This window comes from Labeo rohita, chromosome 14 (assembly GCF_022985175.1).
Source record: "Labeo rohita strain BAU-BD-2019 chromosome 14, IGBB_LRoh.1.0, whole genome shotgun sequence".
NCBI lineage: Eukaryota > Metazoa > Chordata > Actinopteri > Cypriniformes > Cyprinidae > Labeo > Labeo rohita.
Genome location: NC_066882.1, coordinates 1,803,262 through 1,818,415, shown reverse-complemented (window position 1 = coordinate 1,818,415; position 15,154 = coordinate 1,803,262). Strand labels below are relative to the sequence as shown.

Below are 15,154 nucleotides of genomic sequence, written 5' to 3'. Positions count from 1 at the left end.
ATGTTAGCAACTTGTTAATCATGCCAGAAACATGCTAGCGACATGCTAATCATGCTAGAAACATGTTAACAACAAGCTAATCAGGCTAATCATGCTAACAACATTCTAGCAACTTGGAAATTATGATAACAACATGCTAATCATGTTAACAACATTGTAATCAGCCTATAAAAATACAAGCAACAAGCTAATCATGCTAAAACATGTTAAATCATGTAAGCAATGTGTTAAATCATGCTAGCTGCTTTCATACTATTACAACTGCTTCAAACTTTCAGGCTAGGCTTTCTCAAGCCAACTTAAAGTTTGTTCTCAAACGTTACTCATCTAGTTATGTAGTATTATTGTTGCTAGCATGTTTGTTGTTGTTTGGTGTAATCGATTATTTCTCTCAGTAAAAGCTTTGAGAGTAAAATAAGTATCAGATCAACTCTGTCAGTGTGTTTTAACTAAAAATAAACAATATTATACGACATTGAGACGCTGGCTATATGTTATTCCTTACATATTTGACAAAACTTTACAAATTAGCTCTTGTTTACCCGCTCTCCGAAACACTAGATGGCGCAGTTCATCTGTCAACCCGCTGCATTCGGCCGTAGAAGAAGACATTTCGATATTACTAGAATGTATTAGAAATATATCCAGTTTCTGTGCTGGAGTGATTGTAGTAATAGTTGTTATTGAATCTGATGTGCGTTTGTACGGTGCCGAGCAGCTGTTTGGATGTGAGGCCGCTGAGGCGAGCAGTATGTCGGTGCATTTTGAGGAGAGGAGCGGCGTGATCCTGTGTAAAACAGCATGGGGCTCCTGGTACCAGACTATGGAAGAGGTTTTCATCGAAGTCAATGTTCCTCCTGGAACTTCAGCCAGAGAGATCAAGTGTAACATCGGGAGCAAACAGATTGAGCTGCGTGTAAAAGACCAGCAGATCTTCAAGGTATGGATCGAGAAGACTGTCAGCTAACGCTACATCTTTAACTTGCTAAGTGTTTATAAAAGAGCCGGAGAGGATTATTTTGAGAGATTAGACTATTATAACAACTTGTGGAGAGATGCATGTGTTGTTGTGTGTTACAGATAATGTCCATATTACTTATAACTATTAAGAGAAACCTTGACAATGGCTGTCAAACGATTAATCGCATACAAAATAAAAGTATGTGTTTACATAAGATATGCTGTGTGCTGTGTATATTAATTATGTATATATAAATACACACCCATACATATTTAAATATAATTTCTATTAGATGTAAATAGTGATGTGCAACGATTAATCGCAATTGCATCCAAAATAAAAGTTTTTGTTTACCTAATATATGTGTGTACTGTGTATGTTTATTACGTATATATAAATACACAGACATACAGTGTATATTGTGAAAATATTCACATGTATTTACATGTATATATTTTTATTGATAATTAATATACTATATAGATATTAATATATGTAATCTATTAATATATTAGTATATATTAATATATAAATATATTTGATATATAAACATAACATTTTTCTTAAATATATCAATGCATCTGTGTATTTATATAGACATAATACATATACACAGTACACACACTAATTGGTGAATGAAAATATTTTTTATAGAATGTCAAAATTTGTGTCTTTATGTGTTAAAGTGGTGCCATTAAAATGTAAAAAGTAATAATAATAAAAACTAAACTTTTTATTATTTTTATTTATTTTTTTTACAGAAATCTCAACGTCTACTAACCAGACTTGGCACAAAATTATCTGTTAATATAATATTTTGTTTTATCAAATCAGGTGAAAATTCAGCTTTGATTACAGCAATCCATTACATTTTAGCATATATTAACATAGAGAATCGTTATTTCCAATTTTAATAATATTTCACCATATTACTTTGTGGGTTTTTTATTTTTATATATGTATGTATTTATTATTTATGATTAAATGAATGCAGCCTTGGTGAGCAGAAGAGAATTAAAAAAACAAACCAATGTTTTTTAACTTTTGTGTAGTGTACTGTAAGTGTCTTTTTTATATTATAAATATTTTATATATGAGATTTGGGTGCAATATATATTATAATTATTAATATTGTAATAATGAGCTTAATAGGAATATCTCTAATTTTAAAATAATTATGGTAAATGTAGGTACATAAAAGTGTCTATATAGTTTTTTTTTTAAATTAATTCTTATTTCTGTTTTAGTTTTAGATGTTTTAGAAAACATGTCACTACTTAAGTTCAATTGCAAATGTTTAAAAAAAATGTTTGCTTAAATAAAAAAATTATAAATCTTAAATACAAATAATTACAAAAGAGGTTAATTGTCTGCGTCCATAAAAGTGCTGAATATTGATGTCAGATGTTTTAACAACCAAGTCGAGCAGGGTGTGAAAGTTTCTCAGAGGAATTCACATCAAATAAAAATGAATTTGCTCTGTCTCAGTAGGACTAAATTATTTGTAAAACTAGATTAGGTGCACCTTAACTAACCCCAGTTACTCTGAAGGATCATTTTGTTGTTAGGTGACTTTTTGTCACATAAACAGCACATTATCACATTTTACCATGGATAAGTGGTGTTAGTCTAATTACTGTCATGCTCCTCTTTGGGCCTTATTGCTGGCTGTAGCGTGGCACAGGCACGAGAAACGTCCCACTGAGGTACACAATCCTAGTGATGCTAATGGAAACTGTCAGCTAAATTCAGTTTTCTGTCATCTCATAGGGGAAGCTGTTTGGATCCACAGTCGGCGATGAAGCGACGTGGACGTTAGGTAAGACTAAAAGCCATTTACAAATTTACATCAGAGTAAACCATGCATGTATCTTTCCTTAAGGAATAAGTCTCTGGAAAAACTTTGTGTCTGTTGTGCCATCCAGAGGACAAAAAGTTGATCCGGATCGTTCTCATGAAGTCAAACCGGGAGGCTGGGAACTGCTGGCAGTCTCTGCTGGAGGGCGAGTACGCGGCGGATCCATGGGTGCAAGATCAAATGCAGAGGAAGCTGACGCTGGAGAGGTTTCAGAGAGAGGTGCGTGACACTTAATTACACTGCTATTTAATTAAAAATATACGAGTAAAAATGTGAATTATTTTTACAATTTAAAATAGCAGTTTTCTATGTAAATATACTGTAAAATGTAATATATTTCTGTGATCAAAGCTGAATTTTCAGCATCATTACTCCAGTGTCACATGATCCTTCAGAAACCATTCTAATATACTGATTTGCTGCTCAAGAAACAGAAGTTGTGCTTCTAAATATTTTTCTTTGAGGAGCAGAAAGATCAAAGGAACAGCTTTTATTTGAAAGTTTTAAAGTTTAATTTAAAAGCTCAGAAAACATTTATGTTACAAAAGATTTGTATTGTAAATGCTGTTCTTTTGATCTTTCTATTTATTAAAATTATTAGAAAAGTAAATTACATTTTCAAATTTGCTGTAATAAAAAAAACAAAAAAAACAAAATTTTAAAGCATTTATTTTTTTGTGCAGTCTTGGTGAGGTTTTTATTTAATAAAATGACCCAAAACCTTTGAATGGTAGTGTATATCTATTATTTATCCATCAATCGATCTGAAAAATAAAATAAAAAATATCTTTTTACTTACTTTATTTTCCCCCCCGTCCTGTTTCAAACAGAACCCTGGATTTGACTTCAGCGGAGCGGAGATCTCTGGAAACTTTCACGGTGGTGGACCGGATTTCTCCAGCTTGCAAAAATAAGGACTGCTTTCATTCCTGTACTTGATGTAGTCTCACTAAATTGCAACAGTATTTTGTTTCTGGAGAATATATTCTCTGCATTTCTTCCTCTGGAGACTTGAGTTTCAGATAGGAAGCGTATCGCAGCAAGTCTGGCTATTGCTGTAAAGCCATAATATATCACAAGCAGCCTTTGAGTCGAGTCTTCATGGTGGTTTTAATTTACAAATGCCAAGTTTCTTTTTTGTAATCGCCACCACAGTGGTTTTAGAAGACTGTTTGCTCAGCTTCTCCTTTGAATTTCAATAAATCGTGTAATTCCAGCACTTCTATTAAATGCCTCTTCTCAAACAGCACAAACGAGCACAAGTTTTACATTTCAATAAGCTTTTATTGAAAGGTTCAACTACATAATTTTGCAGAACGCTGCTCTCAACTTTCACATTACAACCAAAACAGAGAGAGCCTCAAATTAAATTCAATCCGCTTTATTTGTAGCACTCATTTTTTTCCTTTTGTTAGAGTTTAATTTATACCAGGTATAAAACAAATGGTCATGGTTACATAAGACTGCAGTAATAACCAAATGTAAAATGAGCTTCAGCCTGGTCAGTTAGTACGAAGTAATTAGTGATTTTCTCTCTATTAGAAGCGCATTAAATCAAGTTAAAACCTGTTTCCATAGCCATCCAGATTTCATAAGCAGAACGGCATCATGAAGAAAAGAAAACAAAAAAACATCTCGTTTCATCACCTTGGGTAGGAGTGTGCATTACGACAGCTGACAACCTAGGGTGGGAGTTAAGGGTTTTGGGCCTGATCTCTTGGTTCCGTTGTTGTCTCGAATCACAAAACCCTTCTCCCTCCTCTTCCACACGGTGGACTGAGGACCTAGGCGGTTCTATACTTCATTGCTTTAAACGACCGGCGCGTCTTGCGCCGATTCAAATGAACATACTGTACATGTGCAAGCCTCACCAGTGTAACCCATCTGATCAACTTGCTGAAAGTCACCCTTGACTAGTAATCAGTGCGGATGTAAAATAAATACAATCATAGCAGGTGTTAAAGATAATATGAAGACTGAGGAAAGGAAAACCGAAGTTAGATTAGCATTGGGTGCCCATAACGCAGATTACAAGCAGTAAAGCATTCACAAGACTGGATTTAGAGGTTTCAGTTATGGGCACGCAACGCTTACAGTCTTAACAAGCGTATTCTGGAATTGTGGGTAGATGGGCAATCTTGTAGTAGCTGTGCTTCAGCTGTCTGGCGGTTCTACCCGAAATCATCCATCGCAGTCTCTGGCCGTTTGGCTTCAGGCACTTGGTGGTGGCATATTCAGCCAGGCATTTGGCAACAAGCTCCCTCACGCAAACCAGATCTCCAGCTTTAACCTGAAACACGAAACCAACCACAAAACATAAATGACCACTGAAAACAAAGAGATAGTGATACTGTACAGATACAGATACTAATGAAATTCCAGAACTTTCAATGACTTTAAGCAGTACTTTTTTGATTTTCAAGGACTTGAATCAGAGATCTCACTTATCAAACAATGTCTTCTCTTTAAATTAAAAAAGATAAATAGATAAAGATAAAAATATATTAATAAAACAAAATAAAGCACATGCAAACTATACTATAGTTTTACTATAGTAAAACCATGGTTAATTTTCATAAGGGATTTGTATCTGTGTATACTCCTTCATATTGTTTTTATAACTAATGTTTTAATTGTTAGAGATTTTTCTACGGTTTAAGAAGAAGAAAAAAAAAAAAAAAAAAAAAAAAGGACGAAAGAAACCACTCCAAAATCCTGGAAACACATGATTCACCATACATGCTCTGAAATCCAAACTGAATCAAATGTGACCTGGACCACAAAACCAGTCTTAAGTTGCTGGGGTATATTTGTAGCAATAGCCAAAAATATATTGCATGGGTCAAAATGATTAATTGTTCCTTTATGCCAAAAATCATTAGGATATCAAGTAAAGATCATGTTCCATGAAGATATTTTATAAAATTCCTACTGTAATTACATCAAAACTTTTTTGGTTTAGTAATATGTATTGCTAAAAACTTCATTTGAACGATTTTCTCAATATTTTGATTTTTAACACACTCAGATTCTATGTATTGAAATAGTTGTATCTCTGCCAAATATTGTTCTATCCTAACAAATACATTAATGGAAAGTTTATTTATTCAGCTTTTAGATGATGCATAAATCTCAATTTTGAAGAACTGACCCTTATGACTGGTTTTGTGGTCCAGGGTCACAAATGATTAGCAAACCCGCACCGAAGTCTCTATCCGAATCAAGTGATTTGCAATTTGTGCTCCGAAGTTCTAAAGCTAAAGACTCACAAACCTGCTCCAAAGTTCAAAGCTGCGATATCCCTATCTAAATAACGATTCACCAACCATCATTTCAGATCAGGAATCAGAATACGGATTATGAATCATTTGACTCCAATCAGAACTTTATGCATTGAGAATTATTTGATTTAGATCAGGACTTCAAATTGCAAATAATTTGATTTGAATCATCCAATTTGAGAAATGATTCAAGAACACGTTACAATCACAAATCATTTGATTTAGATACACAATTTGAAGTCCCGATCTAAGTCAAATGACTTGTGAACCTGCTCCAAAGTCCCGATCTAAATCAAATGATGTGATGTACGATTTGATTGGAGTGCTTAGAATTATTTCATGACGCATTGGTTTGAATTTGAATCCTCTGAGTTGAATCCAATTTGAAAAACTATTCACTAGCCCGTTCTAATCCTAATCAAATTATTTGCGATACGCAATTTAAAGTCACGATCTAATTCAAATGATTTGTGAACCCACTCCAATGTCCCGATCTAAATAAAATGACTTGCAATACACGATCCGATTGGAGTGCTTCGAAACAGTGAATTATTCTGCAACGCATTGGTTAAACTTATTCAACGTTTCGAAAAGCTTAGTTTCACCCATCACTACAGGCATTTTAAAATCATTACAAGCGATGCTGAAACTCAAATGAATCTGGTTTTTGCTAGTGAATCACTTGAAAGGAATGATCAAAGTCATGAGTTTGATTCAAAGCGGTTTAAGGGTAAATGACTCAATTGATTTGCCAATTTTCAGTACCACTAACTGAAATAAGTGAAAAGGTGTTTGAAGTACAAAGGTGAAATTCAAGTACATTTAGGACCTTTTATGAACCTTGAAAAGGTTCCTTACCCAAAAAGTGGTTTTAAAGTCAGCATAAAATTAAAATTCACCCTATTTTGTAAATGCATATTACTGATTTTATTCAGTGCAAGGTTCATAGTTTGTTTTGTTTTTCTTTTAAAGGTTTTGTAATATTTCCTTAAACTTTTCATAACTGGATCTGGATGCAGTAAGGTGACAGATTGCTCCCTGTTAATTTATGTAGGATTTCTCTTAATATTTCAGTCCATTTAAACCCACCTCTGACTCGTTTTAAGTGCAATGCCCACATTAACATCCAATCAACAACCGATACACAGACCCAAGTCTTGGATGTATTTTACAATACAGATGGACAGATCTGTCACTACTTCAGTTTCATTGCAACTTTAACCGTTTGTCAGACTCTGATCTTCTGCAAACCCTTGACTGAGTATCTGGTTGTGCAACGCAGTCTGTTTGCTGTACGCCTCCACCCCACTTTCCAAACAAGTAAACCTTTTTGCTAAAGCTGTTTGTAGAAATCTTGTGGGAACTTACAGTCAAACTCTCCTGTAGACCATTCAGAACCTCTTTCAGAGCAGGAACTGGCTCACACTCGTGCTGATCTTCGATCTCCAGGGCCAGAAGCGACAAAGCGAGCAGCGAAGGCTGTAGAGACAGAATTACAGTCAAACTCCAAACACATTTTGGCCATTTCGAAATTGAAAACTGCAGAACAGTCCGAACAGCTTACCTTGATTTTAGTGAAAGTAAAAGAGCAATGGCAAGCCTTCAACTGAGCCTCGAGCCTCTCAATGTTCAGAATCCGCTTACTGGATAGAAACAGTGGAACTTATTTCAATGTAAGCCTATTACACAGTTTAAACCAGGTTATGGGTATTTTCAAGAAATGTACACTACTGTTTAAATGTTTGGAGTCAGTACAATTTTTTTTTTTTTAATGCCATTATGTAACAAGGATGCATTGAATTTATCAAAAATATGGGTGAATACATTTATAAGGCTACAAAAGATTTCAAATAAATGCTGTTCTTTGGAACTTTCTATTCATTCTTAAAAAAAAAAAAAAAAAAAAAAAAAAAAAATTAAATTAAAATTGTGCAGCACAACAGTTTTCAACATTGATAATCAAAAATGTTTCTTGAGCAGCAAATCAGCATATTAGAATGATTTCTGAAGGATCATATGACACTGAAGACTGGAGTAATAATGCTGAAAATTCAGCTTTGATAATAATAAATTATATTTTAACACATTGACATCGAAAACAGATATTTTGAATTGTAATAATATATCACAATTTTATAATTTTTGATCAAATAAATGCAGCCTTTGTAAGCACTAAAATCTTACCAACTCCAAACTTTTAAACATAGTCAAGCTGCTCACCTTTCTGCGTCCACCTGCTGTTGGATGTGAGAGTGAAAGAATCTGAGGAAGTGAAGGGCGGTTGGAGCTTTGACCTTCCAGTAGAGCTTTTCCAGAATGATCTTCTCCATCCTCATCATGTCATGGACCGTAAAGCGGTTCTGGCTGATCCTGATGAGGTCACTGGCTAAAGGAATGCTCTTCTCCTCTTCAGACGTCTTCACAGCGATGTAGAAGCAGCAGAGACCCACACAGGCCAGATGTTTGGGCTGAATCTGAAAAGAAAAAACGTTTAACAGGAACCCATACAGAAAACACCTGTGATTCATACAGAGAGGGTTGGGTACCAAAATTTAAATCTGGCCAAAAGCGCGTGCACACACACACCTTTGTTTTTGTGAATTCTGGGGACTTTCCATAGACTTCTATAGATTTTATACTGACTAAACGATATCGTCTATCCCCTAACCCAACCCTAACCCTAAACCTAGCCCTCACAGAAAACATGTTTGTATCGTTACACTTTCAGATAAACATCATTTACTATTTTTAATAATTTTTTAACATTGTGGGGACCACAGGCCGGTCCCCACCATGTCAAAACTTTCAGGTTTTACTATCCTTGTGGGGACATTTGGTCCCCACAATGTAGCAAAAACAAGTACACACACCCACACACCTTCATCACAGCCAGGAAACGATCTATAAGATTCACAGCGAGGGAGAACGTCTCCGAACTGAAGCCGAAGAATCGCGTCAAGGAGAGGAGTTCTCGGACTTGAAAGTCTCTCAATTTGACGGTCATTCTCAGACCGTTATCCTGAGCGGACTCGATGATTCGGAGTCCACTGAGTTTGGGCTGATATCTGGCTTCTTGGTCCAGAAGAGCCTTGAGCTGGACGGCAAAGGGCAAAGCCCCTGCTCCGGTCACCTGGTCAATCATCTGAAATAACACAAAAAAAGCATATGAATATACTATACTAAACCACTATTAAAGATAACGGTTCTACATTGTGGATAAATATTTCAGCTATGTACAAACGCAACATGTTGTTGAAGGCTTTTATGCTTTTCGCATATAGACAATCAGAGCTGGGTAGTAACTGATTACATGTAATCTGGATTACATAATCAGATTCCAAAAATTAAGTACTTGCAATTAGATTAAGTTACATGTTAAAATACTCATAACCAGACTATGGTTACTTCATGGATTACATGATTACATATTATTGACACAGTAGCAATAAATTGTTCATTTATTGATGCTCCCCAATTTCTTTTTCATCTTTAAATTTTCTTTTCCAAAACAGCCTACTGCTTATAAGTCTTTCAGCTTTGTGGACATTTACACAAAGTCCAGTCATTAGTCAGGTGGTGACACAGCATTTGACCGCTAGATTTACAAAAATAATTTCAGGTTTGTCTTTCAAACACATTTAAATGCACAAATTAACTTTTCTCCTGTTTTACCCACTATATTTGTGACTTTGGACCACAAAACCAGTCTTAAGTTGCTGGGGTATATTTGTAGCAATAGCCAAAATACATTGTATGGGTCAAAATTATTGATTCTTCTTTTATGCCAAAAATCAGACCAGACCAGAAAATGAAGATATTTTGTAAAATTCCTACTGTAAATATATAAAAACTTAATTTTTGATTAGTAATATGCATTAGTAAGAGCTTCATTTGGACAACTTTAAAGGTGATTTTCTCAATATTTTGATTTTTTTACACCCTCAGATTCCAGATTTTCAAATAGTTGCATCTCGGCCAAATAGTTGGGAAACCTTAAAGTAACAAAGTTTAATGGAATCAATTTTCTTAATCTTTATTGTTATTTGTATCAATATGGTACAAGAATATCCTATTTAAATAAATATAATAAACAAGTTAGGTCGAAAGTAATCTATAAGTAATCTGATTACATTACATAAAATGTGCAATGTAATGGATTACATAACCAACTAAAAATTGGCACAATACTGAAAAGTGGACACAATATAAGGTAAATACAAACTTAAAAGATTCGACCTCAGCGTTACAGGTACGATTTGTCACAATTCTGTATTGTTAAAGGCGGTATATAAATAAGGTGATTACTGTAATCATAATACACGTCTAGTCTGAATATAATGTAAAAGCGTCTTAAAAATATCTTATTTCTGACTTTTAACATGAAAGCATGTAAAAGGTCTTCACAGTTGTTCAAAGAATATCCTAAAAATCACTTTAACCATGTAAGGGACATTTAAACAAGTGTCCACCTTGTAGCTGAGCGTTTTGTGAACGGGTCGGAATACATGTCCGGGCATGTCCCGGCTCACGAAACGGTTAAGAGCTGCGATATTTACACGTAAACAGTTATGTACAAACAAAATGGCTCATGTTTACACTTAAATAACTTTAAATAACAGTAATAATAATAATAATAATAATAATAATAATAATAATAATTAATTATTATTATTATTATTATTATTATTATTATTAATTAGGTATGACATTTGCATGTTCATTGGTTCTCTGGTGTTTGTTATGGTCACATGACATGCAGGTAAACAAATAAAATATTTCATTTTTAGTTTGTTTTTTTTTGGTTTTTTTATTATGCTATTTTCATTTAATATTTTTATGATTTAACCATTTATTAGTTTTTCATTAAACTCACAAATTCCCTACAGTTCCACAAACACCAGCTGGGAAACCTTAAAGTAATATAAAGTTTAATGGAATCATTTTTCTTGTTCTTTATTGTCATTTGTGGCAATATGGTACAAGAATATCCTATTTAAATAAATGTGATAAACAAGTTAGGTCAAAAGTAATCTATAAGTAATCTGATTACATTACATAAAATGTGCAATGTAATGGATTACATAACCAACTAAAAATTGGCACAATACTGAAAAGTGGACACAATATAAGGTAAAAAGCAAATACAAACGGAAATGATTCGACCTCAACGTTACCGGTACGATAAAGTAACGCGGATTACCGTAATCACAATACACATCTAGTCTGAATATAACGTTAAAGCGTCTTAAAAAGATCTTATTTTTGACTTTTAACATGAAAGCACATAAAAGGTCTTCACAACTGTTCAAAGAATATCCTAAAAATCACTTTAACTATGTAAGGGACATTTAAACAAGTGTCCATCTTGTAGCTGAGCGTTTTGTGAACGGGTCTGAATACATGTCCGGGCATGTCCCGGCTCACGAAACGGTTAAACGCTGCGATATTTACACGTAAACAGTTATGTACAAACAAAACGGCTCATGTTTACACTTTCCAGTTATTTCTGTAACGCAGCTGCGTAGAGATTGAAACAACTCGTGCGTCAGTGTGCGTGAGCTGTTGGTCATGTCGGGGCATGTCCACGAACCGATGTGTTACTAGATTTTAGCCCGTTAAAGCTATAAACCATTTGGTTTTGAGTCAGTAGTCTATGAATAAATCTTTAAATCAATATTTCCACAATTAAAGACTTTGAATTCAATTTCCAAGCCGTTTATTTTACGCTTAGCGTACGAACGTAACGTATAGTCTCTGTTGATTTACGGCGTAGGAGAACATTTGTAGGCCTCCCTGACGATTAGCTTAAAAAGAAACTTCTAGAACCTTAAAAAACACAACGTAACATAATAAATAAATCGCGCCTTTACGTATAAAAACTAAAATATCATAATAATTCAATCAATGCTTACCTTTCGTTGTTTTGACGATCTGGTTAAAAACTAAAAATATGAATATGACAGTTTATGAAATAAAATGCAAGATAAAGTTATTAAAAATAAAAAATAAAGTTCTGAGTATGTAAGTTTAAAGCAGTATAACTTCTGCGCCCTGCACACCCCAACCCTTGGCGTCAGGCAGTGACGCGCAGGCGTGTTCCATGTTTTATACTCTGAGAAAGTCCATATCCAAACATAGGATCACCTTATTGGGCAGTGCTGACACAGAGCTCCGTCTTTCTAAACGCCGATTGGTTACGGGTTTGTCTGTAAGCGTTGACCACGCCCCCACAAGCCAAAGAGAGGCGGGGTTTACGCGTTTGGTCCAGCATGTTAGGTATTCAGTGCGCTCCTGTGATACAGGCCTGCAAAGCTCATATATAATTGTATAATAAATATACAAAATACATTTAGAAAGTGTTAAAAATATTAGGTCCACACCATAACTGCGTCGAAACCTTTAAATGATACATATTATATTATATTATATTATATTATATAAACATCATATAACCAAATAATACAACAATACGTGATTACAAAGCGAATATGTTCATTAAAAAACAACTTAAAACATAAAAATAATAATAAAATAATATTGAAAACTTAAAAATAATAGTATTCGTTAACCTTACAAACATGCATACATATATAAACAAGTATTAAGTGAAGCAGTAACGTTACATATTCAGGTAATGAGTAACAACAAAGAATTAGGCTACGTTGCTTTATCTTGTGCCACTAAATCTGAATCAAGTCATCTGGGTTAAATTGCTTACTGTGGCTATGGAGCATGCAAAGTGAGGATTAATGAAGCCACAAAGAAAAAGAATATCATTGTAATACAATATTATTCTGTGTTCATTTATGTAACTGAATATTAAAGAATAGTTTAAAAATGAAGTGAGAACAATACTGTTATAACTTTTTCTAATCCTATTGTCCTTGAGTAACATGTCCTAGAATGTTCTAGAAGGTTCCAGGGGTTTTAGGACAAAAGTTGGCCAAAACAACAAAACATTTGAATATAATAAATATGCACTGTGGCGATGACTCTCATGGTCAAGCAAACAATCTTATAAAGAAATAGGTAATGAAAGAAACACAAGTTATAAGGACATAGTGAGCATTTATAAACGCATGCTCCAAATTCACAGACGACATATTCCGTTAACATATAAGCAAGCTGAAAATGTAAAAAAAAAAAAAAAAAAAAAGAGAGAGAGAGAGAAATGTGAAATATTTAGAAGATGTATAAGAACTGATAGTAAAAATTAAAAATGAAAAAAAAAATTTTTTTTTGATTGCTTAATGTTTCAGTACCAACAGATGGCGCCAAACATATCAGTACACCTCAGCACACGTAACTGCACAAACCTTCACACCAAAAGCAAACAACTAGACGTTTTCCATGCAAAGACCATTTATATGCGCCTTACAAGCATGCTGAGATCCTTTTTAGCATTTCTTATAAACATGGATAATCCCTCTGCCTCTTTCCCTAACCCTCCTCACAGCTATTTCTAGAATTAGACGACATGACAATCTGACAGCTTTGATGCGGCTGCCTTACAGACAGCACTCAATTTATTCCAAGACGGCCCAAAAGCGAGATCCCCCAGAGCCAAGGGTTATAGACCTGCCTTTTTCACAAGCTTTCCCCAGGGATCCTTTTAACCCAGTGCCTAGTTACAAAACCGAGCTTCGGCAAAGGGTTTGTTCTCATTGTATGAGATGTGGAAGTAGGTCTAGCTTACCCCAGTTAATGGTCTGTGCAGGAAAACAGCATGGGATGCCATTTTGCTTGAATATATAAATGCATTTTCCTCATATATGTGCATGCCAGATCTGGGATGCTAAACAGGCTGCTAATTAAGGATCCTACTGTATGCTGCACATGGCTCAGTGTACAGTATCCTGCCGACCACGGCTGATCAATATGCCAAACGGATGCGGGGCTGATTTGAGAATGCTTAATTATTTCCTACTGATTGAATATTCAGATATTTAAATAATCCTCCGTTATAAAACGGGGCTGCACACTTTAAGCCCCCTGTTGCCTTGTTTGGGTGGCAAAGCAAGCGTACTCACAGTCACAGCTTGAACAGGAGACCATACAAGAATCCTGCTGTTTGGAGCACATGGCTCATTATTGAGATTCATCTGTAGCCCTCTTTTTGCTGGAAAGCTTGGCAAACTGACATTAAGACTCCAGGCCATGACTGAACTGAAAAAGCTTGACGTAAACGTGGCTGATTTGATGGCACCTGACAGCGCACATAGTGAGGGAGCTAAGCAGGTAAACCAGAGGCCCTGATCCTGGCCTTGATGTGAGGCGGGAGTCTTTCAGTTGCCTCATTTTGAGGGTGTTTTATAAGCATCCATACCATGCCAAATTATACCTTACACTTACACATTCAGAGAAATAGAAATCAGAATGAATGAAATGAATTAAAAGTTCTATAACTGATATGTCCATATCAGTTGCTACTCTTTGGAAACTAATTGGTCACTAGCGCCATCCAGTGCTCAGATAAGCTATTTCCTAATATATATTATTTAAAATAGGGCCTGTATCATCCTAATATTTCCTAACCATCCTTCATTAATTAATCCAGGAAAAATGTATCCGTTTTTCCACAAAAATATCAGGCAGAACAACTGTTTGCAACATTGCTAATCATTTATAAATGTTTCCTGAGCAGCAAATCATCATATTAAAATGATTTCTGAAGGATTGTGTGAAAATTCAGCTTTGATCACAGGGATAAATTACATTTTAACATATTTCATTTATATAGACAACAGCTATTCTAAATTGTAATAATATTTCACAAGCATTTTTGTTCAAATAAATGCAGCCTTGGTGAGCAGAAGAGATGCAATGTATATAAACTTATAAACAGACACCAAACATTTGAACAAAACTATAAAATATAAACATAGCAAGTAAAAATATAGACAGTAACATGGATATAAACCTATAATTCAAAGCAAGTCAAGGTATTTTTCAGAAATATCTATGAAAAAAAAGCCCTTACCTGTAAATTTTAATTTGTTAAATTTAACTTGAAAATAATATTGCCTAAAAAATCTACTAAGTAACCTTTAATAG

At 34.5% G+C, this 15,154-nt stretch overlaps 2 protein-coding genes across 2 annotated transcripts; one reads left to right on the top strand and one right to left on the bottom strand.

Annotated features, from left to right (window-relative positions):
* Window positions 1-571: 571 nt before the first annotated feature.
* On the top strand, window positions 572-4,183 carry nudcd2 (NudC domain containing 2). The gene is made up of 4 exons (XM_051127632.1): window positions 572-940; window positions 2,732-2,780; window positions 2,887-3,038; window positions 3,650-4,183. The coding sequence occupies exons 1-4, from the start codon at window positions 752-754 to the stop codon at window positions 3,731-3,733; spliced, it is 474 nt and encodes a 157-aa protein (XP_050983589.1). The 5' UTR covers window positions 572-751; the 3' UTR covers window positions 3,734-4,183.
* A 1-nt stretch (window position 4,184) lies between these two features.
* Window positions 4,185-12,195, bottom strand: ccng1 (cyclin G1). Its single transcript, XM_051127631.1, has 6 exons — window positions 12,013-12,195; window positions 8,979-9,242; window positions 8,321-8,574; window positions 7,665-7,743; window positions 7,469-7,579; window positions 4,185-5,109 (listed from the first exon to the last, which is right to left on the bottom strand). The coding sequence occupies exons 2-6, from the start codon at window positions 9,240-9,242 to the stop codon at window positions 4,918-4,920; spliced, it is 900 nt and encodes a 299-aa protein (XP_050983588.1). The 5' UTR covers window positions 12,013-12,195; the 3' UTR covers window positions 4,185-4,917.
* Between the last annotated feature and the right edge of the window lie 2,959 nt (window positions 12,196-15,154).

Excerpts from the sequence above, each read along its gene's own strand:
- nudcd2 (XM_051127632.1), top strand. The coding sequence starts at position 752 with ATGTCGGTGCATTTTGAGGAGAGGAGCGGCGTGATCCTGTGTAAAACA. Across the intron at positions 2,781-2,886 it reads TGAAGCGACGTGGACGTTAG|AGGACAAAAAGTTGATCCGG; the intron begins GTAAGACTAAAA and ends TGTGCCATCCAG. Across the intron at positions 3,039-3,649 it reads TGGAGAGGTTTCAGAGAGAG|AACCCTGGATTTGACTTCAG; the intron begins GTGCGTGACACT and ends TGTTTCAAACAG.
- ccng1 (XM_051127631.1), bottom strand. The coding sequence starts at position 9,242 with ATGATTGACCAGGTGACCGGAGCAGGGGCTTTGCCCTTTGCCGTCCAG. Across the intron at positions 8,575-8,978 it reads GTTTCCTGGCTGTGATGAAG|ATTCAGCCCAAACATCTGGC; the intron begins GTGTGTGGGTGT and ends TTTTCTTTTCAG. Across the intron at positions 7,744-8,320 it reads CAGCAGGTGGACGCAGAAAG|TAAGCGGATTCTGAACATTG; the intron begins GTGAGCAGCTTG and ends GTTTCTATCCAG.